General features: G+C 41.3%; 1 protein-coding gene across 3 annotated transcripts in view; it reads left to right on the top strand.

Annotated features, from left to right (window-relative positions):
* The window catches only part of pdlim2 (PDZ and LIM domain 2 (mystique)), a 34,791-nt gene extending 13,141 nt beyond the window's left edge, over nucleotides 1-21,650 (top strand). For 2 of the 3 annotated variants that reach the window (XM_038702741.1, XM_038702740.1), the window contains 7 exons: nucleotides 632-701; nucleotides 1,221-1,372; nucleotides 2,475-2,538; nucleotides 15,133-15,251; nucleotides 19,052-19,200; nucleotides 19,897-20,008; nucleotides 20,480-21,650. In XM_038702741.1, the coding sequence (XP_038558669.1) occupies nucleotides 632-701; nucleotides 1,221-1,372; nucleotides 2,475-2,538; nucleotides 15,133-15,251; nucleotides 19,052-19,200; nucleotides 19,897-20,008; nucleotides 20,480-20,672 (859 nt within the window). In that variant the 3' untranslated portion in view covers nucleotides 20,673-21,650. The remainder of the gene's footprint in view (nucleotides 1-631; nucleotides 702-1,220; nucleotides 1,373-2,474; nucleotides 2,539-15,132; nucleotides 15,252-19,051; nucleotides 19,201-19,896; nucleotides 20,009-20,479) is intronic. The other variant, XM_038702742.1, reaches the window with a different exon arrangement.
* Nucleotides 21,651-25,904: the final 4,254 nt, after the last annotated feature.

Here is a 25,904-nt window from a genome sequence, read left to right as displayed (position 1 = left end):
CTCATTACCCCGGGCCCACCAAAAGCCAGTCAGCCTCTGGCCCTGCAGCCAGGGGGGCACTGTGTGTTTGCATTGGCACATATACTGCCCAAATTTTTTTCCCTCCAAAACCAGTGATGGAATTGCTTACCAAATGTGTTTTATATTTAAGAAAGTAAAACCAAAGTGACTAGTTGGAAAGACGAGATACATCGGGAGAATATTTTCAAAAGGGCTAAAGCGTCAGCATTAATCTCGGATTCATGGGAACATACCAATGGATGCTTGCCAGGACGTTAGCAAAAGGGATGTCAAAAAATTGTTTTTGTTTTTACTAGACTGCACTTTTAAAATAAATTCACTTACACCAATGACCCTTAGACAATCAGCACAACTCAGCATTTTCCTTGCAATTTCTTGAACACATTACATACTTTTGAGCACATTAGCTTGTCCTTTATGACATTTTGACCAGATTTAAATGTTTGTTTATTTAACATCAACTTCCTTACTGCCTCAGTTTTTTGTTGTTTTTTTAAATTCTCACTGACTTTATCCCTAAATGCTAAATAGATTGAGAATGAAACCTTTGTTAGGCAGATATCATCAATGTTGTCAGACAATTGATTTATGTGGTTTTCTGTCTTTAAAGACCTGATCCTCCCAGCCCTGGACAGACCAATGGCATCAGTAACCCTGAGCAGCTCACCGGACGCTTCCAGGTCGGTGCTGCAGCTCCACAGGAGCTTTAATCTGTCTACACTTTGTCTTAATTACTGGACACCAAACTGATGTCCAGAACTGTGTGTTCTGTCTCTTTGATCCACATCATTGCTTACAAGTGCCTGTGTTATTTGAATAATGTGTTGTTATGACTACAGAGGGTATGCTCCTTCATTTTTGCAAATTGCATGCATCACACATCTGTTTATTACATATCTGGTTATTTCACAGTCCTCAAGATGGAAGCAATACAAGACATTGCAGTGATTTAGTACTTCTTCCTGTGTTGTATTGAGATCATAATGAGTCCCAAAGCACTGCGTACAGTACTCAATACAATATGTAGACATGTTTGAGGAATGCATTTACTTCTCTGTACTTGTGTGTGCTGCTGACATTCTCACAGGTGTCTATTATGCTCAATTAAGCCTTTCGCTACTTGTATAGCAAAAATGCAGTTGTGAAGATCAAGTTACGTTCAACAGATACCAATGGAGTAACACTCCTATGTTCTGTAGGAGGCAGTAATAGTGAGTCGAGATGAGAATCAGAACTACAGAGAGTATACCATTGCCAGCCCTGCATCGCTGTCTCCTGGACCTTATTCACCAGATTATTCTGCCATCCCAGACGGGAAGAGGGAGATGCTGACACCGACCACCAACAAGAGGTAGCTCACTTGACATGCTGTATTGGAAATCAGCATTGCAATGTTCAAGCAGGCAGATAAAATATCTAGAAATCTGAACACGGTCACTAATGTCAAGAAGAATCCACACTGTACCGCAAAGTTTGGAATTTACATGAACAAATTGCTTAAAAAAAGCTCCAGTGGAATGTCAATATTGGCTTGCTTGTAACATTTGCAGTTGTTGGATAGATGCCTCAGCCTTTCACTACGGACAGGAAAAAGAGTCTCCGGACATTTTAGAGCTTGAAATTTCAGATGGACAGTTGAATCCTTTTCAAAAACCCGTCCATTCACTGCTCAAATAGGCTTATATATGGACAAAAGGTTGCAACAAGTGGTCTCTTGACTCCACAACAGGCCCAGAGTCAATAGGTATGGGAGTAACAGACAGAAAGTGGGGCAATGGGATTGTACTGTAGTAACAAAGGATATGCACAGGATATCACATTCCACCGTTTGCATTCATTTGAACAAAAGGCAGAATGTGGAACGTTCACCACGTTCTCTCTGAGCATGGCATGACAGTATATCTTGTTAGTCACATTGCGCAGTAAATCAGTCTGTGACTTTTCAGTATAAAAATAATTTAAACTACTGTGGTTCCTCAAAATTAAGTTTACTGTTGCATCGAATTAGAATCTGTGCATCCCCATGAGGAACCTGTAGAACTATGTGTAAATGAAAACTTATGAATAGAGCGATAGAAATGAAATCTTGTATTTGTGTGTGTGTGTGTGTGTGTGTGTGTGTGTGTATATATAATTTTATATTACTATCGATATATATTGTTAATATACTTCATTTGCTAAAACTAGACAATATCTATTTTTGGCTAATCTAGCAAACGCTAATGATATACAAATCCAATATTGCAAGTAAAGCTTTGCACCATTCAGTGCTCTGGTCAGTCCTGTTTATTGATTTGTGGAGTGGTCCACACACACACACTTTCAATGTATCCAGATATATTAATTTGAAGGAAGCTCAGAGGGTTGACATTTGTCAGTCTCACGGTATGTATCATCCTATTGCCCACCCCAAAATCATGTATTGTTGAAGCTCTGTTGTCTTTATGTTCCAGTGTCCAGCTGCGCTCATGGTCTCCAGAAGAGAAGAGTCACAGGCTGTCCAGACCTCTATCACAGGTTAGTTTCCATTGTTTCTTCACCAAGTTCTCTATGTATTCCTTTGTAAGTTTTAAAGCAAATGTTTTCAGCCTATTGAGATATGCAGTCAAGAGTTGTCCCATTTGTTAAGTCACCCAGCCACCCTGCAAAAGAAAAACAGCTGAATTCCAACTATAAAATGTTTTTAATTAGATGAGGACAATTGGTTCTTAATGAGCGTGAAATTACTCTCTACGCCAAACAGAAACAAGAGAGGAATTTGTTGTGTTCCTGTCTTTGTACTGTCACTGCTGTAAAAAAAGGTTTGCTATTCTTTAGATGGTGCGATAATGATGGGGTGATTTCCTGGGTATCATGGCGCGCATTTAGGTTTAGGATCTAGGAGCTGGAGTACAATATACTGAAGAAATACATGTAAATGTTATGTCCCCACAAAGTCAACCTGTCAGTCATCTGTAGCTGCGGTTTTAGGCTGCAGCTGAAGGGTTTTTTAGTCTGTGCTGAGCTCTGTGAGATGTATTTATTTTGACTGCACTCTCCCAGTCTGTAAGAATAATGTATTTCAGTTCTTAGCCTTTCCTCTTGAATTGTTACTTTCTGATGCCACAGAAGATGCCCTACAAAAGGTTTGTGGACTCCAGTGTACTGTATGTAGACTTCACAGCAAAGGCAGGATACAGAAAGGTTTTGACATTTTTATAGCAGGGAGTGTATAAACTTCAAAGGTCAGTCTTTGAAAATATCTGACATTAAGTTGAACAACAGTCTGGAGCTGTTTCATTCAGCGCCTTACTTTCCGTCAAAACAATGGCCTTAACCTTTTTAGTTGTCTGAATGGAGACTCATTAGTCTCTGTAAGCGGTAAAATATGGACTTGGGGTTATCATGAGACTACAACCAAACTATGCTGTGCTTATTTACCATTCCAGCAAAAAAAACGAGAAGGGGGACTCGGGCGTCTGGAAAGACTTCAGTGAGTTAAAGAGAGAAAATGTTGTGGGAAAGTTCATCATGAGCTATTTCAGCTATGCCTAGATGGTTAGTCTCAAGCATGGGTCCCACTGAAGATAGAACATGTGAGATGACAGAGCAGGAAAAAACATACAAGACCTTTTTGTACAAGGAATCCCAGCCATTTTTATAACTCTGGACATTACATCAAGTTAGATAAATATGCAGAGGTTTGAACTTCAAAACATTCAAGAGAGGCAGCTGGCTGAGAAGGTCCATTTTTAAAGTTTCTCTTCGAGTTTGGGATTCTTTGTGTTGTTTACATGTTAAATAAGATTCAGATGCACTGTCACTCACAATGGTGTCCAGTCTTTGTGACTGGATGCTTACGTCAGAGTAGTTTTGATCTCTTTCACGCTGGGAGAAAGATGAACTGGTCTAGCCATGGTGGAACTGGGGTAAAAGTTGGTCTGTTGAGGTTGCTGTCATTACTTTTTGAGAACATTTTTGACCAGTCTTTGTAAAAATAAAATGCTTTGGTCAATCTGTTCCCAACAAAATAGTCTTTAGGGCCAGAGTAGCACCTAATAACTAATTTTATGTGACTGCCAAGCCACATGGTGTGTTGTCTCCTTCCAAGTTGTTTTCGGGCGGGGAGGGTATGCAGGATGTGTGTACAGACATGAATCAGCTCTCTGACTGGCTCGCTGATTAAACTGACATGAGTGTGATATGTGATGTTCATTTGGACTACGACGCCTCTGGCAGACAGTAGGCTGGAAAGGACTGGAGATGATAAAGTCGCTTAGTGTCGAGTCCTTTACACACACAGTGAATTAGCTTTTCTGTGCTATGGATCCCCCTTGACTAAAAAGTAATTTAAATTAAACCATTTCAAATTCTAATTGTGTGTTGGCTCTTTTTAAAGGGCAACTCCACAGATTTGCTAAGAAGAGCACAACCCAGCCTGTGAAAACAGTTGTATTATGTCTTCTGCGGCTCTGTAGGGGGCTTTTTAAAGTCTTATGATGATGTCATCAGGGTTATTTTGAATTGGGCTTGAGCCTTTAAATGTAATAGGAAGCCTGTGTTACAAACTTGGGGGTTGAGTTTGACTATACATTTACCAGGCAGAGAGGGTTAAAATGAAAGGGTTAAGCATCATGCATTATGGGAAATGTTGGATTCAATGTTTTGGAGCGTGACCCATACAAGGGACCAAAAGTCAGGATATCTTGGCCTCTGCTGCTTCAATTTTGCTATTTAAATATTGTTTTTAATCTGTCTCTTGTGAATCCCCCAACCTAATGAAAGGGCAGTGCTCCTAAAATGTAGCTATAAATTGTTTTGGAAGAGTTTTTAAATCTGGTCCTTTAGCTAAACGGTCTAGTGGTCTGATTAGGTCAAGGACTCACACTCAATTCAGCTTACTGATATTGCATGTTAGGTTTATCATTGTATTATTTCTCAGTCAAGGCATTGTAGATATGTTATACAGATGCTGATGTTTTCACCGTCGATCCAAAACCACATTCAAAAACCCACTGTGGAGTTACAGTGAGGCTGTGGGCAGCAAACCATGGTGGAGCACACTTCCGTATTGGCCTACCAAGAAACACATTAGGAGCTATGTTGTGGCTCGGAGCTCCATCAGTGAGCCCTTAGGAATGAATGTGCTCCTGTCAAAGCTGTCCGTCCGGGACAGCCTCGCATTTTTGTGGTGTTTATGGAGTCGCCTTTTCTCCCATTCTCCTTACCATTTTTACCATATTTTATTCTCATTTTTCTTATATTGGAATCCGTTCTTGTCCTGTAGCCTTTGGGAGACCTAACATTCCTTCTATCTTCCTCTGCTCCAATGTCAGCTTGGCTTTTTATGGCTTTTTAAGTCTTTATTCAGTATCTTTGAATTAATGTTTTGAGAAGACTGCAATTTGAGATGTTTAATCACAGCTCTGTTTAATTATAATTTTTTTTTTTTTTTTACTTTTTCTGATCTTCAAACTGATTTGGATTGGTTGCTCTGCCGTCTATGCCTGACAGCCTCAGTGTTTACCATCATCCAGCCTAGTGGATGAGAGTTGTGGGTTTTGGCTGACCCCTTCCTCCAAGCGATGTCTACCCTGGTTTTAAAGTGGTGACGAGCCTCCCGCAGCACTGCTGTGATTAGTGAGTGGAGTTCTTTCAGAGCTCTTGGTGGGGGGAAAAGGCTGGGAAGAAGCCTGCCATGAGCATACTGTGCATTATGCTGCTCGGGCTGGCAGGAACACAGCATCCCAGTGAGCGCTAAGAAGTGAAGCCTCCATCACAAGGGCTTCTGTCCTGCCTGAGAGGTGCAGAGCGCTGCTGTATCAGGTGATCAGCCTCTCTGAAAAGCTCCTAAAAGGCTTTTCCACCCCTGTTTTGGCTCCCTGAGTGAGGAGAGTGGGATGCGCAACAGGATCCCCCATTTTCCAGGGTGTTGGATATCCTGAGAAAAGGCCTGTATACAATAGTGGCTGTGATGGCAGAGGCTGTGGAAGGCTGGTGCTGCTTTTCCCCTCGCGTCACAAGGCCTGTCATTGTGTGATGGGAGCTGGAAGAGACGGGGGTCAGGATGGAGTAGAGTGGACACCAGGGAGCCTGCTGACATTCCCAAACTGTACTTAACCATCACACCACTGTGCTCAGCCCAGAGGCTACTCAAACACAACAATAGCCTTTGTACCTCGTCACAGAGTCTAAACTTCCTGCACAACGCTTTGATTTTCATGCACTTCATGTAATGCAATTGCAATTTTAGAATGGGACATGAAAATCTGCATTGACCTTTACCTTTCCCATAACTGTAAACATTTGGCTATGTCAGTGTTTAACAGGAAATCTATACAGTACATCTTCAGCACAAGCTCTAAAGGGTACTGCACTGAATAAGGAAAGTAATCGTTAATCAGAAGGTGTGGGTTCAAGTCCTTGTTACAAGAAGCATTCACCCTGATGAAGTGTCCTCAAGCAATATTCCCAACATACCGGTTTACCCTGAACATTCGCCTTGAAAGATCAGACAAATGCAAAGAAAACTGTAGAGATTTGCTATAGACATGTGTTTGCAACCCCGGTTTCCAACAAATTGATGTGCTTTGTTTTGTCATGCCATGATGTGACTGGCTGTGTTCATGGACTTGAATATCTTCTACCACACCACCATGACAAAAAGAGTAAAGGCACCCTAGATTCTTGGACTCTTGGCATGCGATTGTAACTGGCCGGCCACAATCATGATTCAGAGCGTCTGTTTATATCATCAGGAATGACCACAACAGGATCTCTGTTTCAATGAGCAGGGCCAAAGCTAAACTGCTTTGACCCGTCACTGGGCCATTACGACCAGGCTCAATGTCTGGGTTTGTAGTTGCCGCACTTTGAGGTTCCCGAGGCTGGCCTTAGTGGGCTGCCTGTTTCTGTGCTGGGATAGGGTGGTTACTTACTATAAATATCCCCCCTAGTGTATGATAGCCAGCTCCTGTAGGGTGACACTCAGCCCTGGCCCTGTGCAGACCAAACCTTTCCTCTTTATCCTAAATTGGGTGGATTGCACTTTGCTGTATGACATGTGTCACTAAGCTCTTTATCCAAAGAGGGCAGGGTAAGTATCCATCCATACATCCCCTATCCCTTACATTTCTCTATCCACCAGTCTTCTCACAGAAGGCCTGCATGCCAGCAGCTGGCTTTGTCCCACTCTATTCTGGAGGTTGTGGTTGACTAGAGTGCAAAGCTGTGGTCATCACTCTGGAGCAGAAATGGATACTTGGCATGCAGGAATAGGACTAAGTTTATTTTTTTTAAATTGAGTCATAATGTAAAAATGTATAGTGTATGCACTGTTGGTTGAAGATTGAAGTTTTTGGAAAGTCTTCAAGACTGGACACTAGTAGAGGTAAATGCACCTCACCTGTGGTGGCTTCTCCTCCAGCACTAAATGCAGACATGCAAATCTTTTCCTTGACGATGATGGCTTGGAATAATGTACTATTTCAGGTCTCACATGAGTGGGGCTGTTGTTTGGTTTGGCAGGCCAGAGCTCTGCTAAGCCAAGCCAGTGTTGGGGGAGTGGTGCTGGCTGTGGCCAAGGTGGAGGGATGTTTTCTTCTTCTTCCCTGCACAGTGAGCTCTGTGACTGGACAGTGTGAGGTCTTTTCACATGGACTTGTAGCTTTTAAGCTCGGGGTCCATTGTGGCCACCTCGCAGGGCAGCATGCCTCTCCTCATCCCCACTGATTGATCAGCGTGTCTGTTTTTCTTTCCCCTGGAGTGGAAAAGCAAACTGGGGCACTTTTGATTCCCTGTGCTTTCCAGGCCCCCGGGCACACTCATGGGGACACTCGGCCCTGCAAGTTTTATGGGGAAATGTTGACCGGGAGAGATGGGCCTTTTAGCTAGTTGGTGTTTACGAAGGTGGTTGAACGGTATGTTAACATTCCAAACCTTGTTGTGAAGGAGCGACACGTATAACGCTCAGTTTATTCATGCCAGCAAAAACAGAAATGTCATCACATATTCCCCAAGTTTTACACAGGACAACATCTACGTTTTTGGGGTGATGGTTACTATGGCTGCATTTGTTGGTCATAAATCATAATTGTTCAGCTGGAAAAATGGCAACTGCAGTTTTTTTTTTTTTTTTTTTTTTTTTTAAACTTACATTTTAGATTTATGTTTTAGCCATTCACTTAAATTCTAGTAGAAATGTAAGTATTTGGCTGTCCTCCATGTTGTATTGCGTTATAAGTCATACTGTAGTCCTGTTATACAGTAGTTACTGTACCTTTTTATGAAACCAGAGAGTGAAGCATACCAGATGGTCTCTGTCTTAATTACTGCATTTGCGTTTCTGTCAGGCTCATTAACCATTAGAGCTCTATCCCCTTTATGGAGGAATTTTCCCTGATGAGCTGTTTAAAAGTGGCACCATATCAAGATTTCATGCTCATGACAATTTTCAGCGCACTTGGTTTAAATTCAGCTTTTTTTTAAATTGTTATCGTCTTTTGATTCATATGAACAGAGATATCCAGGCGACCATAAATTGAAAGTATCATGAAGTCCAGCGATTTTAGTCCAACCATAATATACTCCAGATGTTTAATGGGCTTGAAATGCTGCTACAGTCGGAGCCATGTCGGGAATTTAATAGGGATGAAAAATGTGTTGCTTGTAGCACCCTTTGTGAATAAATAAACACTCTTAGTCATTCCTCATTGTGTCTCTAAGTTTTGGTGGCAGTGTGGGTGAGTGCCTCCCTCAGACCCACCTACACTATGATCACATGAGACAATGAGTATTCATTGTGTGTGTGTGTGGGAATTGTAATGGCACAATCAGGTTCATCCACATTCATCATGTGCTTCAGGAATCCTGGGCACACAAACTTTTACCTGATGTTGTTTTTGCCAAACATTTCCTCCAGCACTTTCTGAACGCTTGACTGTATCATTCATGTGTCTTTTTTGCGTTGAGAAGAATGGAAACTGTAGAAAGTTTAAAAAAACAACACTAACCTCGGCTCCATTTTAGCTGACACAGCAACAATGCACAGAGGGAATTTACGTATACTCACTGTCATCCTGTTGTCTTCATGTCCTCTCTGCTGTTCATTTGGCCTCTAATCTTGTACATATGGTTTATATCTGGAGCGGTCTGATGTGTAACCACGGTGAATGAATGGAGAGAGGGGGCGGTACAAGCATTGGCATGACGAAGATCTGTCATTTTATGTAGTATTCAATAACATGGAATAATGTAATCCTGGGCCAAGAATCTATATGTAGAAAGTATAGAGGTTTGAGAAGATTGTGCTTGACTTCTAAAGCGTACTCCATGTACAGCAGTTTGGACTGGGGGCTGTATATTAAGATTATATCCCTATTTTGAAAAAGTTAAACAAGCATGCCCTAAGGTTAGAAAACTGGATCCCCTAGACAGATTGTGTATATTAAATGTTGAACTTGTAGAATAGAGGATTTGGGCTCATCACTTGAAGCAACCTGTATAGGAGCTGTAGTCAGTCTGCACCCATCAGCCCACTGCTCTTGTCCTATCATTATTCCGATCAGCATTTCAGTCATAAAGCAGCAGCAGCGGGATATGAGGCAATAAAAAGGTAAAGAATGTTAATGACATTAATTTTGATATAAAATGATGTACTGTGTTCAGCTGTGTTTTATTTGTTACAGAATGTGGACACGCTAATGCACCATCGCTCAGACATAATTACAAGGCAGGATTCATCAGTGACAGTGGATAACGAGTAGGTTACCATCAGCCTCGGGTCTTTGCTCTGGACCTCCACCAATGCACGCTGCTGGATAGGAAACACTGTACACAGCTCTGATTATTACCCAGCTCAGGATGTCTGCTGTACCCCGCCTCATTGTTGTACAGCAGTCATGTCTGTGGTGGAGACAGTGAAAGAGCAGTTATAGCACTTTCTTACAGCAGCACCAAGCTTCCCAAAATAAAAACTCTCCTAGGCATCGCTGCTGTGCGCTGCTGGCCCAGGCCCTGTAATTGAAGATGCAGGGTGGTAATGATGATGCAGAGTGGCTTGCTTGGAGCCAGACTGAAGGCTCCTCCACTGGCGCTGTCCCCAACATCTCCCATGTGCCTTGATCTGAAACAGCTGCCTTCACTTCAGTTCACCATTTCCTGTTTATTTGTGCCTTGAAGTGGCCAATCGCAGACAGAGGCTTGTTTTTCATTTTAGAGTGATTCACCTGCGTTCTGGACGGCGTGGTGAAGGCGCATAGATAAGATGCTTGCCTTTGGTGTGGGAGACCTGGGTTCGATTCCCACTGTGAGACATCACCAGTCACACTTAGTCAGTCATTTACTTAAACCTTGGGTAGGTAACATTGGAGGACTAGCAAGAGACACCTAGATTTTGAAAGTATCCAACTGAAAAAATCCTACTCCCTCCAAAGCCACTCCATTCCACACGCAGTGAGTGCACAGGTAGTTAAGCCGGCCAATCATTTCATTGGCTGTTCTTATTACAGTCCTGTGACAGCCACAGATAAAAATTCAACAAATATAACAATGCATTCGAAATAAATTGCCAAAGCTTTAAATTAGGTTATAAATTTAAACAAATACCGACCTGTCCGAGAGCAGTAACAGAACATTCATGTGCCAGTGGTTATCCGTATTTACCCTCGCCTTCGGTTGCTGTTCTATTATTGACTGTAATCCTTGCTGCTATTTATTGTTTTTTATTTTTTTTTACACCAGTGGTGTATTGTGCAGCTCTCTATATGGCTCTGGGTTTCCCCCCTCTTCGGCTCTGGCAAAACAGGCTTGAATGTAACAGACATTCACTTATATGTAAAAGTCCGGCATTATAGCTTCAGTCATCCAAAAATGCTAACAACCTTTTTTTTTTTTTTTTTTTTTTTTTTTTTTAAAAGCTGTTTATATCTAATGGTGTTAAATCAAGTTCAAATTAAGTAATACAATTTCCTGCTTTGAGAAATATGGCTTGTCAGGTTACACCTGTCTTTGTTGACCAATAAAGTACATTCAGAACAGTGCAAGTATACCAGGAGTGACACATTCATGTTTGGATTTTTATGTTAATGTCACATTTTGCTGACACAAGGGGAAAAAACAAAAACAAACAGTCCACTACTGCACATCTCTACTCGCGCAGCTCCATCTTCAACCAAACAAAGATGTGTTTTTCACAAGTATGTTTGTTTTAACCCTATTGCAAATAAAATTTCCCCTGGTGCGACAAAGATTGAACTTGAACTTGTACCCTGTCTTTCTCCCAATGCATGCTGGGATGAGCTCAGTCTCCCTCGCCTCTGCCAGGGATAAAGCAGGTATGGAAAGTGGATGGATGACTGAAATAAACAGCAGGCTTCATCACAACCTTCCACAACTAGTCTGCCATCTTTGCTGCAGATGTCTTGCCACTGCAAAGCATGGATGTATAAAGAGAACTGGATACAGTGGATACACAGTGACGCATGAAGCAAAAACGTTCAACTTCCAGGTGTAAAATTACTCAGATCCTCTGCATAGCGTTCACATCACATGTACCTATTTAAAAACTATCTGCTGAATTACAGACGTGTCTTTGACAATGAATCTATGGGGGAAATAATTTTTGGGCCTGTTTGCGTCACGCGACAGATGTGGAAGTTGTAATTACACTGTTTGGCCACTATGTGAAATTGGCTTCAAAGCCCTGCGCACTTCCTGGGGGCTTGCTGCAGAGGGACACATCCTGCAGAAAGTTAAAGATTTCAACATTAAAGCCCCTGAAAACTTGTTTTTTTTTAAAAAAAAAAAAATTTAATATCTCTCTACAAGATTCAATATATAATAATCTTTATTTGTAGAGCACTTTTCAAAAACAAGTTACAAAGTGCTTATCACTAAATATGCAATAATCAAAGTTGAAGTTTGAAGAAAAATTGCCTTCGGCAATCAGCTTTGATTGGTGCATGGAAATCAATGATCTTCCAACCAAATCCCTCCCACTTCAAACTGTGAAAAAAGCACATAGGGATCTCGCATGCAAAATATTGAATACCTAACAACCTAATACCTAACTTTTTTTTTTTTTTTTTTTTATATCTAACTTTGGCAGAAAGTAGTGTCTATGTAGGACCCCATCACTCATAAGGGGTGCTAATTAGCAGAGTTTCAGGAGCCGGACCACACATCAACCACGTCATCGCAGCATTTCCATAAATACCCTATCGTAGCCTCCACACAACGCCTCGAATGTCTATTCAGCAACGGCAAGCCTCGTACATCTTTCTGTTTCGATCATCAATAAATCACTTAATCGTACCTGTTTATTGTCTGGTCCTTGCTAGTGAAGAAGGTGATGAAACTGGCAGTTGTATATGCAGCTCAAAACCAGCACAGCATACCAGTGACTTGCACTAATGATCCCGAGTATGTTGACTACGAGCTCCTGATTATACAGTTCAGTGCAGCTTTAATCAGAGCTTCCTCCTCTCACCAGCCAAAGGAACTGGGAAGAACTGGCTGATTTTCTCCAGTGGTCTCTGCCATCTCCGAACCATGCTCCCATCCAAGACAAAATAATAGGCTTTCCTCAGCGCGCCTGTGCCCCACCCTAAGTTTATTGGTGCATGAAACATGGGAGCATTGTTGGCTCTGCCATGATGCAGTTTACCAAATACATTCTAATGCTGAGATCAGCTGCGTGTAATAATTTGATGGCTTAAAATACAACAGGGATGACTATAGAACAAAGATGTTTTGGGGAGCAGAGTTTAAGGCCATTGCCAGCCGTGCCATGGTTACAGCTATAAAAGGCTGTAGAATGGATGATTGTGATGGGAGATTGTGAAGTTTTTTTGAACTTTCTAAGGTCAAGCTCAATCACAGCTGCATACTGCCGGTCACAGTGGAGCGCTTGTTTTTTTCTCTCTCTCTCCCTCTTCCTTTTGTTTTTCTTTACTTCATTGCATTCCTCTTGAGTCTCATAGATCAGAGTTGTGATTTTATCTGTAATTCTTCTGCTGTTGGAGACCATGAAAGATTTACATTCAGTAGCCAGACACTTATGTAACATTATGTAACATGGTTTCCATTAGTGTGGATTCTCATGTACATACTGTGTGGCTTTACTAGGTCTTCCTGAAAGAATCCCCAAACCAGGTATGTCTATCAGGTATATGCCCTTGAGAGTGGTTCACAGCAGGAGAGGACATGGACGTCTCCGTTCGTGTACTCTGATGATATGAAATATGTGATCAAATGAGCCTGCAGTTATTATGTTGAGTTTATCCTGGGAGAAATTTCAGGGAGACGTCCCAGTGATCGTTTCTGGTAAAGGCTTCCTGGCACGCACCACTAATCTGCCCACTCACTAAGGAAAAAGAAGAGGGAAAATTGGACACAATTGAGAACAGAGACATTGTTCAAAGAGTTGCTGAATTGGAAGCGGGTGCTGGCATTGGAAGCACAAATCTTTGACTCCATCAGTGCCACTGTGTCAGCATCGAGCTCCAGCATCAGCTCCCACTTGAGTCTCAGACGTGTACTGGTTCAAAGAGCTGGGAGGAGACATTTCTCCCTTGGATGGAGCCTGTGTAACACTGATGCCAGCTGGTGACGGTTGAGGGAGAAAAACTTGGTGAGATGTATTGTGAAAGCTGTACTCTTGAGTTGTCTGTGGTCTGTTTGATTCGCAGTCTAAGTTTTCCTGGACTGTGCACAGACCTAAAATAAAGTAATGGCTTTGTTTCCCCAGCAAACTGGAAGTTGTGAAACTGTTTGGGGACTTGATCCTTTTTGTTATTTTTTTTTTTTAAACAAAGTAATTTTGTTAGTTTGCAGCAGTGCACAAGTATGGTTTCTGTGACCAGTAAGTGGTCAGTATCACAGGTGGACTTGCCAGACAGCACTGTGCTTAAAAGCAATTTGTTTGTTGGGATTCCTGACAGTAAAAGTGTCTGGGTTGAGTTATGAGCTGTGTAGACTTGGTCCAGGTGTGCTCAGTGTTTAGTGTGAACATGTGCCTAAGGTCAGTTTGACTACTGGCTCACTCTTGCTCTCATTTGACATGTTAACCTTTGCCCATAATCTTGTAACTATGTGCTGCTGCTTTTGGTTTCTGCTAAGAACAACATCAATAAAAAAGTCACGGGCAAATAAGCTATGAGCTTCTTGTGTACAATTGGTATGTAGCGCCCTCTTCTGTCAAAAGTCAAACATTTTTCACTTAAGATTTTCTCCTGAATCACACCATTGTTTGAACACTAAGTGTTCAGTTTGGCTGAATGAGGTTCTCAGCGTGGAATGTCTTCTCTCTTTTCACGATGAGGGACACTGTTTATAACTACCATGAATAATTGTGAGATTTGCACTGCATCTGGAACCTATTGAAGTATATGCTGGCTCTGTCTTTCCCATCAGACCAACACTGGTCAGTGCCAAACATGTGTTGCCACACAGTCTATCACCTATCAGCTGCAGTACAGTTCTAATATAAATTGTAATCAAGATAAATAAATGGTGATTTTTCTGTGATTGTTGAGACTGATCAGCCCGCAGTAGAGAAATGTTGGGCATGACTCATGCAATAGAAACTGATGGTATTTGGTGCCGTGTTCTCAAACAATGACAAAGTATATTGTGTAAGTTGTACTCAAAACTAAAACTTATTCAGGTTTCAGTCAAATGTGATGACAATGATTAAGTAGTAAGAAGAACAATCTCTAGTATTCTCTATGTGGTGTGTTTCTCCATGTGTACAAAGCTCCTGGTTAATTCTTGTTATGATTTTCACTGAATATATCCTACATGATGGCATGTTAGACTTTGAGTCAATGTTTTCATACAGTACAGTCTTTGCAGATTTAGAGCTTTTGAAACATAGATATTACATTTGTTCAATGCCAATACGCTGCTTGGTGGAGCAGTAATGCAAAAATACTGCTGGTGAATTCCTGCCTGTGCACTGATCATAGCTCTTTTTGTGATTCTTTTACAGTAACACTGCATCATGGTCTAAGCACTTGCACACTGTCTCAATGGATTCCTCAACTCTGCAAAGTTGGTTTCAGCTGCAGCAGAAAGTTTGACTGTCATGCTTACTCACCCTCTTACTTCTGTTCACTTTCTCTTCCTCCACAGGAGTTCTCACCTTCAGACAACAGAAATAACTCGGTGTCCAGCAGAACCCCGACCCCACCAGGACGCTACTCACCCCATAGCCCCATTGATCGGGATGTACCCATGTCCCCTCGTCGCAGGTAAAGAGACCAGTTGTTTGCAGACTGCTATGGATACACACTTCTAATCTTGTAGTTGCACATTTTGTTGCAATGGAACATAAAGTACAAATATACAAGCTAGCACATTTAACCAGACATATGGTAGCCATTGCTTTTACTGTATCTGTTGGAAATGGAGGGGGGAGACACAGCTTTGCTCTCACATTATAGTGAAAAAATAATGTTAAAATCTTAATTGACCTCAAAACTAGTTCATCTTCAGAGATTGAAGTGTATCGCACAGCCTAAACCTACACACATTAACAGTAACAAGGGGAAGAAATTTAACATAACAGGGTGTGTACACTATACAGGCAGTCATTCAGCACCATCTACAGGCCAGTAGGGGCTACACCCACAGATGCAAACTTCAGAAATCAACACCTACAGCCAGGATTGTTGAATCAACAGTGACACCATTTTAACATCAAATGGTTGCATAAACATGACAAAAGGCATATAGTGTTGTATCGGCGGATATGATGATGAATTATAACCCATTTATCTGGGAAGCCAGTTTCTGCTAGAAACATCCCTTTTGTACATTTATAATTGTTTCCTCTGTGTGGACTGTGCACTAAAAAGTCTATCTAACCAATGCATGCATTCATCGTTAGTCAGCTTGTGAGTTTCAGCTGACCCTTGGTGCTTGGAGCTGTTTGCAGCTGCACTCTGAGTCGACAACTACGAATAATTTTTCGGCCTTTGGGAAACAGTATATTGTGTCCACCACCTGCACTGCAGTTAGCTTTTTCCGGCTTCGCCCCCCTCTCTGATGAGGTGATGTAGCTGTAATTTGACTCATTTCATAGCAGATGCTGCCCTTTTAACATTTTTGGGATCTACTTACTTACTTGCCAATGTTTTTTGTCCCAGCAGAAATGAAAATCTTCTTTTTGTCTCTCACATAATCCTCTCAGCTGGCGAGCCTGATGTGTGTGTTTTCACAGTGCAAGGTGGTTGACTTTGGCCTCAGTCCCCCCCTTGGGTAACCATGGCTAGTGATATGACGTGTCAGCAACTGCAGTCCATATTCCGAAAAAAGTCTGATTTTACTTCTCCCCCGATTGGCCCCCAGTCTAGAGCCCCCGGCCTGCACACCAAGCCTCTCCCTGCTCCTCCTCAGCCAATCACAGCCTCAGTGACACCCATTTACCCACCCTTTCATGTCGCATAGCCAATGAGTTTCAGGCCAGAGGCACACCTTTCAGTCAGACTTGTTTTTCTGTCTCGTCTGGTTTAGATAGAGGTGTGTGCTCAGCATCTGCATGTGCGTGCTAATAGTTATTTCTCTTGTATGTTCTGAGTTTCTACAGCACTACTGGAAAGAACAGTTGAGTAGCTCCCTTTCTTTGTTCCCTCTTTCTTTCTTTTTGAGGTGAGTCTTGTCATCTTCAGTTTTGTCATTTGGATTTGTTTTGTCAGGATGTACCAACTTTGGTTTTAGAAATATGGCTGGAATTTAGCTTTGTGATTTGGATATGTTTTGGCTACATGCATGTGCTGTGACTACATCGTTATCATTGTTCCTCTGTGCCAAGTCTGGGTATGGAAACCAGCAACACATATGTAGTATAGATGTGAGGACATTAAATAGCACAAGTCCCAGATGACAAACTACACTGAAGTTGTCTGATACTTTATACTTTATTTATACTTTATTACTGCTTCCACTGCAAATCTGCACATTCGACAGCTTTTTCAGATGAATGCCATTTCCCTTCACCCGAACTTCTGTTATTTGTTTTCCTCCCATTTAACCTAGAGTTTCCATTTGTTTTGAGATTGCAATTTCAAACGGGATGGTGAGGGAGGCAAAAAGGGGAAATGGACTGAGGGTGGAGCTGAGCATGTGGAGAACTTGGAGTGTGTTCTTTAGAGGGCTGTTTTCAATTTGACCCATGTTCGGTGATGCAGAGGAAAGGGTCTGAGCATTTGCTTTGGTCGCATATTTGTTGTCTTGTGTGTTTGCCATCTCGTGTTTCAGCCATGTTCATTTAGCAGGAAGCCTAAAGCTGAAATCCAGGCAGGAACAATACATGTATAAAACACATAGTTATTTTTAAAGCTTATAAAACCCCTATACATGTGAGGTGTAGTTTTATAGAGGTCCATAATTACTTATGTAACAGCAACACATTTTTGGGGGGGTTTGTCTTAAAATGAAACCAGGACTATGATGTGAAAGTGCTGACTTTTAGCTTTAGAGTTTTTTTTTGTGTTTTTTTGTTTTTTTTTAACTTAAAGGCAGCACTCAAAATGCCTTTTCATGCAGAGTCCCCTGATTTAGACATAACCAAACATAAACATACATAAAACCAAAGCAACTTTGTTTGAGTTTATTCTGCCCAAAAAGCTAAATGTTCTTGACTGGCCAAGTCTGCCACCTGACCTCAATCCAACAGAGCATGTGTTTCACAGACTGAAGGCAAAAGCCCGAATAGCATAAGCAGATACCAAGTATTTGTGGATGTTTCTGTTTCATAAATAACAGACTACAAAGGGTTTGAAAGCAAATATGTGACATGACTTGAACAGAGTACAGAGTAAACACAACTTGTTTGTTGCAAATCTGTCACTGTCAAACTACATATGGTCTGTAATTTTGCCCAACAATATAACCAAATACAAGGCCTTTACATTTTTACATTTGTATGTTAAATCACAGTAGCAAACAGTTTAAATGGTTGAGGTTCAGGTCATCGTCTCTGAGCAGATTCTTCACAGCTCAGGTGTCGGTTAAAGAGTAAATATTTGGGCTGGTTTGTTGTATGTGACAACAGATGGGACAGTCCATCAGATTAAACTGACTGACTCTGGCTGACAAGTTGGCTACAGGTGGAAAGCATCAAACCACACCTGGCCAGACCAGTGTACTCGGGCAACCGGTTCCTACTGAAAGCAAACACTCACCAGCTTCGTCCTGACAAATACACTGACACAAGAACAGTCTTTTTCTTGCTCTCAGTGCATCTGTCAGTCCACATTTAATGCACGTTTCTTCAGCAGGGGTAGGGAGGGACTGGTGGTATCCAACCACACTTTAAGTACAGAAGAAGCCGTAAAAAGTAACGGCTTTTCCACCACACCAGAGGTAAAGAATTTGCTTGTGAAGCCAGTCCCTGTTCTTTCTTCTTCTAATTTGATGATTTTAATGACTTGACAGTGTAAACTACCCAAAGGTGAAAGTTTCCTCTGCCCCCCTGTGCACTGACTGGCTGGAAACGCCCACAGGATGCAAAGTCGGAAGCAGTTTTTTATTTATTTTTTTTTTTTATTGTTTCTTGGCTGTTTATTAAAACATTAGTACAAGATACAAAGCATGTCTGTTTTCTATCATGCCTTGTGTCAGGCATAAGGCTTTCTTATTCATTTACACAATCATGGTTGCTGAATAGATTGAATGACTGTTATTTTGCATTAGAAAGGATTTCACACATGCTATATAGCATCCACTGTCTCCTTATATCCTTTGTGTTTTTGACTTGAGGCTGTTTTCTGAGTGAGAAGAGTGCCTCTTGTAAGGGGATATGACGGAGTCCTGTTGAGCCTGTGCCATTAGACAGTTTTTGGCCTATTGCCTGTGGTGTGCAATCTAGACTTCATGCTCAAAGGTCAAAGTCTTAAAGCCAGCTGCTGGCCCTTCCTTCATTTCCTTTGGATTTAGACTAGACTTTCATGACATTTAAATTTTCAATCGAACACACCACTAGGTGCTCAACATATGATTTTAGTCAATGTGATGACCTGTGATAAATTTTAATTTCTTCCTTCCACAGCAGTACCAGCTCTGACTTTGCCATGCAGAGGTTTGACAGGGACTCGGAGGTGTACAAGATGATCCAGGAGAATAAGGAGTCCCGCACGGCGCCTCGTCAGTCCAACACCTTTAAAATGCTGCAAGAAGTCCTGGAGGCTGACGAGAAAGGTTAGAAGCACTCTGCGTTACAAACAAATGTGCACAATTGGAAAGGAGAAAGAATCGCTGTTAGCATGCAATTCTCAGTTATGTCAATTGTTGCTCAAACATGAGTGCGTTTGCATGGAGAAGCAAAATCGATTGGATTGTGTATATGTTTGAGATTTGGACTGATAGTTTATCTCAGTAACCCCTTTTGCAGGGGCTGGTCTCAGGATTCAGCTATTATGTCAAATGCAGCACAATTTATATCTTCTCCTCCTGTTGTTTGCTGGCATCATGCAGAACAGGCGTGTGAATTACTGAACTGTAATGTGGACTTCCATATGGCCATCACCTGTGCAGGATGTAGAGGAAAGCTCTCTTGTGTGCAGTTTATATTGTGAACAGCATATCATGCAATGCATCTGTCCTGCTCTTCCCCCCCAGCTTTGATAAATGGCGGGGCAAATAAATCCAGATAGTAATAACATTCTTTCATGACGTGATAATGACCAATGTGTGGAAACCCATTTCATGAAGCGTGTCCCATGTGTGACTAGCCAGTGATGATGAGTGGGGAAATGCAAACACCGCTGACAGAAAGCAGTGAAGACAAGACAGTGTTGATGTGATGAACAGAGAGATGCAAGCCTGTCAGAACATCCCTATGAGCAGCTGTGTTCATGAGTGTGTGTGTGTGTGTGTGTGTGTCTTTGGCTCCAGAGGCAGCCCTGCGGTTTCCAGGAAAGCTCACGCCCGACGTCCCCAAACCAAACACATCAGTGGGAGGAGTCAGCAAAAACCACACCTGTGAGAAGTGTGGCACCAGCATTGTGTAAGTCTGTCACCAACAGTTACACGTTCAGTGGAATAACATAGGTGTGTGAATAATTACAATGATAATTTGCAGTAAAAGATGTTACACATGTAGAGTGTGATAGAAAGTGTGTAGTGGGGCTGTATCTTTTGGGTTTTTTTGTTTTTAGAATGTGTCCAAAGTATCAGTTATTAGGGTTGACTGGTTGACAGTTTTGGTTAACTGAGCTTTATTTGACCTAAATCATGTAAAAACAAATCTGTCAGTGGGGTAGTTTTACTTCTTTCTAAGATGTATCAAATGCTAATATTTTTTTACTGTGGTGTCAGCGCGTCACTTTTTCTTTATGATACAAATGAAACTATGATGTTTGTCTGTGCTGAGCTTTGCAACACGAAAGTTCATTTGCATTGGAAATGAGGAAAAATATTTTCACTTTGTTGTCAGATCGAGTTTGTCTGGTGTCTGACTACATTCATCTTTCCACAGCACGCTGGCTGTGCGCATCACGGACGACCACTTCCGCCACCCGGAGTGCTACACTTGCACAGATTGCGGTCTTAACCTCAGGATGAGAGGTCACTTTTGGGTTGGAGATGTGATGTACTGTGAGAAGCATGCCAAAGAGAGGCACCAAGGCCCAGGTAGTTCCCCTCAGGCCACCGTGTCCCCTCGCCAATGAGTCTGCAACTCCACCTCATCGGACTCAGTTATGGACCTTGGGATGGGGCATGGAGGTGGACACTGGTCAACAATATGGCACAGGATATTCTTTTCTGATCACATTTAACCATACTTTGCAATATTATGATTCACTTTCTTGCCTTTTCTTATAACTGTTTGAGAATTGGGGCTTTGTTTTTTCATATGGCCCAGCCTCCATAGTCTCTTTACGTTATTTGTAGCTCAACTCAAGCCACATCCCATTGTACAAAGGCCAGATTTACATAACACCAACACTTTAGACAAACTCAACAGGACTGGCTCTCTGACTCTAATGATTGGGATAATCACTTGAATCTCCTGCTGACACAAAGGGACCAAAATCTCACCCACACTGCATGCCATTTTAAAGATGTACACAGACAGTGCTGTGTGTGTGTGTGTGTTTGTGTGTGGTTGCATGCTTTCACCTGCAGAAGTGTGGTGGCTTCTGCATGCTGTGTGTGTGTGTGTGTGTGTGTGTGAGAGAGAGAGAGAGAAGAGAGGGTAAGAGGGAAAGGGGGTCCATGTTGTTACAGATACAAAGGAGTTTGTGAATTTTGCGCTAGAGTCGGGCCAAAAGTCCTTGAGTTTTTCTACATTGCTTTTGTAAGCAGAATTTGAGTAGAAATAATGAGAGAAAATACATATTTTGCTGACTTGTTTTGCTGTTGCTTATGAGGGACTATAGATTCATTCAATATACAAATATTTTTTGATGTTTTTGTGATTGAACTGTATTCTATGATATAGACCATTTAAAATGCGTAATGTATGCACAGAACATTTAGTGTGAAAAGAGCTGATAATGATACTACATTTGTCCAGTTACAGCAGTACTCAGAGATACACTATAATGTTCACATGTGGCACTTAATAAAATCGCACAACCTGAAGCTTCCTCAGTGATGATGACTGTGTTGGAATAATTAACGTGAGTAAATGTCTTCCTGCATCATAACTGTTTCGGTACTTTTTGGTGATCTGCCCATTCTTGAAGTATTTTTTCACTTCAGACTTAACATGACACATATACACATCACATTATTACCTGGCAGGGGTCAAACAATAGTTGTTGGGTTTTTTTGTCTCTTCACCACACAGGTATGGCAAATATTTAACTAATAAATAACACGTGTGTGATATATAGATAAACAAAGTCACTTCTAGTTTATTCTGATGCTTTATGTAAAAAGATTTGTCTTTAAGTTCATTGGCTCTTCCTTTCACAGCTGACATTTTGTACTGTCTGTAAAAGACAAGTGTAACTAATTACATTGATGTCTCCATTTAGCCAGCATGCACAACAAGAGGGCAGAGCCGTAATTAATGTTATGAGTTACACCTGTGCTTTTCCTGCTATGAATGTCAAAATGGCTGCTGTGAAAATGTTCTGTTTACAATATGACAATAGCTGTGGCTCATATCATTTACCTTTTGTCTTCCTTCACTTATGTCTGAAAATGGAATTAAAACCTGACTTTATATCAGAATGATCTATTTGGGATTTTAAAAATAGGCATGAAAATCAGTCCTTGTTTGTAATGTTACAAGAAATATTACATAACATGAAAAATAATTGCACTATTGCTACTGACCTACGGATATCTGTTTTCGCAACACTGGTATAGAAGTACGCTGATGACTTCAGTTTCACCACACATTTACATATAGTACAAGGGCTGTGAGACTTAGATATACAGGTGCTGGTCATATAATTAGAATATCATCAAAAAGTTGATTTATTTCAGTAATTCCATTCAAAAAGTGAAACTTGATTATATTCATTCATTACACACAGACTGATATTTCAAATGCTTATTTCATTTAATTGTGATGATTAAAACTGACAACTAATGAAAATCCCAAATTCAGTATCTCCAAAAATTAGAATATTAAGACCAATACAAAAAAGGATTTTTAGAAATGTTGGCCAACTGAAAAGTATGAACATGAAAAGTATGAGCATGTACAGCACTCAATACTTAGTTGGGGCTCCTTTTGCCTGAATTACTGCAGCAATGCGGCGTGGCATAGAGTCGATCAGTGGCACTGCTCAGGTGTTATGAGAGCCCTGATAGTGGCCTTCAGCTCTTCTGCAATGTTGGGTCTGGCGTATCGCATCTTCCTCTTCACAATACCCCATAGATTTTCTATAGGGTTAAGGTCAGGCGAGTTTGCTGGCCAATAAAGAACAGGGATACCATGGTCCTTAAACCAGGTACTGGTAGCTTTGGCACTGTGTGCAGGTGCCAAGTCCTGTTGGAAAATGAAATCTGCATCTCCATAAAGTTGGTCAGCAGCAGGAAGCATGAAGTGCTGTAAAACTTCCTGGTAGACGGCTGCGTTGACCTTGGACCTCAGAAAACACAGTGGACCAACACCAGCAGATGACATTGCACCCCAAACCATCACTGACTGTGGAAACTTTACACTGGACTTCAAGCAACGTGGATTCTGCGTCTCTCCTCTCTTCCTCCAGACTCTGGGACCTTGATTTCCAAAGGAAATGCAAAATTTACTTTCATCAGAGAACATAACTTTGGACCATTCAGCAGCAGTCCAGTCCTTTTTGTCTTTAGCCCAGGCAAGACGCTTCTCACGCTGTGTCTTATTCAAAAGTGGCTTGACACAAGGAATGCGACAGCTGAAACCCATGTCCTGCATACGTCTGTGCGTGGTGGTTCTTGAAGCACTGACTCCAGCTGCAGTCCACTCTGTGAATCTTCCCCACATTTTTGAATGGGTTTTGTTTCACAATCCTCTCCAGGGTGCGGTTATCCCTATTACTTGTACACTTTTTTTTCTACCACATCTTTTCCTTCCCTTCGCTTCTCTATTGATGTGCTTGGACACAGAGCTCTGTGAACAGCCAGCCTCTTTAGCAATGACCTTTTGTGTCTCGCCCTCCTTGTGCAAGGTGTCAATGGTCGTCTTTTTGGACAGCTGTCAAGTCAGCAGTCTTCCCCATGATTGTGTAGCCTACAGAACTAGACTGAGAGGCCATTTATAGGCCTTTGCAGGTGTTTTGAGTTAATTAGCTGATTAGAGTGTGGCACCAGGTGTCTTCAATATTGCATAACATTTTCACAATATTCTAATTTTCTGAGATACTGATTTTGGGGTTTTCATTAGTTGTCAAAATGAAAAGTAATGAACACTTGAAATATATCAGTATGTGTGGAATGAATGTATACATTATACAAATTTCACTTTTTGAATGGAATTACTGAAATAAATCAACTTTTTGATGATATCCTAATTATATGACCAGCACCTGTACATTAGATTAAGTGTTCAGGTTTGCAGCCTACAAATGTCATCATGCATCCTGTTCAGATTCCCAGTTCATCTTTGTCCTTCAGACTGTTGCTTACAGACTTGAAACCATATGAATGCTGGAAGGAGCGCTACAAAATTGGGAGTGGACACCCCTCCACTCTAAGAGGACAGGTTTGACAAGTAGGGTGTCACCAACATTTGACAGGGTGCAATTATGAAGTGTGAAACCTGAATGTGTTATACATCTTAAACATGGCAGGACCGTACTTGCTTTTCATAGCCTTCAACTCGCATCATACAGGTGCATCTCAGGAAAATGTTTTTTTCTGTAATTTAATTCAAAAAGTTAAACTTTCCTATATCTTAGACTCATTACATATAAAATGAAATATCTTTGATTATGGCTTAGCTCATTAAAATCAAATTAAATATTAGAATAAAGAATGTATAATACAGACATGTCGACCTGAAAAGAGCATTTAATCTCTCATTCTGGTTCAGTACTCACCCACAATCATGGGGAAGACTTCTGACTTGACAGTTGTCCAAAAGACACTCATTGAAACCCTCCACAAGTAGGGAAAGCCACAGAAGATTATTGCTGAAAGGGCTGGCTGTATCAAAGCATATTCACGGAAAGTTGACTCCTTTTCAGATGCAAGTCAATTTTGCATTTCATTTGGAAATCAAGGTCCCAGAGTCTGGAGGACGATCGGAGAGGCACAGAATCCAAGTTGCTTGAAGTCCAGTGTGAAGTTTCCACAGTCAGTGATGATGTGGGGTGTCATGTCATCTGCTGGTGTTGGTCCACTTTTCTATAGTCCAGAGTCAGTGCAGCAGTCTACCAGGAGATTGTAGAGTGCTTCCCTCTGCTGACAAGCTTAATGGAAATGCTGATTTTCTTTTACAGCAGGACTGCCCACAGTTCCCAAACCACTAGTCACTGGTTCGCTGTCTGTACCTCTGTGTGTATATTGTGTAGGCTGCCTCCCTCCCCTCTCTCTCTCCTTACATCCCTCTCTCTCTCTCTCTCTTTCTCTCTTTCTCTCTTTCTCTCTTTCTCTCTCTCTTTCTCTCTCTCTCACCCCAACCGGTCGAGGCAGATGGCCGCCCACCCTGAGCCATGGTTCTGCTCGAGGTTTCTGCCTCTTAAAAGGAAGTTTTTCCTTGCCTCTGTCGCCTAGTGCTGCTCTTGGTGGGAACTGTTGGGCTTCTGTAAATATCATCACAGAGTACGGTCTAGACCTGCTCTTTTATGAAAAGCGCTGTGAGATAACTGTTGTTGTGATTTGGCGCTATATAAATAAAATTGAATCGAATTTAATTGGTTTGTTGACCATGGTATTACTGTGCTTGATTGGCCAGCCGACTCTTCTGACCTGAACCTCTTAGAAAATCTATGGGGTATTGTCAAGAGGAAAATGAGAGACCCCAGATCCAACAATACAGACGAGCTGAAGAGCCGCTATCAAAGCAATCTGGGTCTCCATGCCAAGTCTGACCAAGTAATGAGTGCATAAATTAACCTTTTCAGAAGGTCAACATGTCTGTATTATAAATCCTTTGTTCTAATATTTTGAGAAATGGATTTTTGATTTCCATGAGGGCTAAACTGTAATATTCAAGATTAAAAAACAAAGGCCTGTAATATTACACTTTGTGTAATGAATCTAGAAAATATAAACATTTCACTTTTTGTATTCAATTACAGGAAAAAAATAATTTGAGATGCAAATGTATAGCAAGGGCAGATATTTCATGCCACAGTTATTGGGGACAACAAAAAAAAAATCTATCAGCAGGAGATTTTAGAAATAAAGTTGCTGAGTGTCTGACAACAGTGGTTATATTTAATTAATTTAATTGTTTTAATCCAAATTATTGCTTCATCACAATTCATTCACCCGAAGTAGTTGCCTCATTTCAATTT

Source organism: Micropterus salmoides, unplaced genomic scaffold (assembly GCF_014851395.1).
Source record: "Micropterus salmoides isolate LMB-PRFRI ecotype aquatic unplaced genomic scaffold, ASM1485139v1 Ms_hic_scaffold_7, whole genome shotgun sequence".
NCBI lineage: Eukaryota > Metazoa > Chordata > Actinopteri > Centrarchiformes > Centrarchidae > Micropterus > Micropterus salmoides.
The sequence above is the reverse complement of the archived record's forward strand: the minus strand, read 5'-3'. Positions and strand labels throughout refer to the sequence as shown.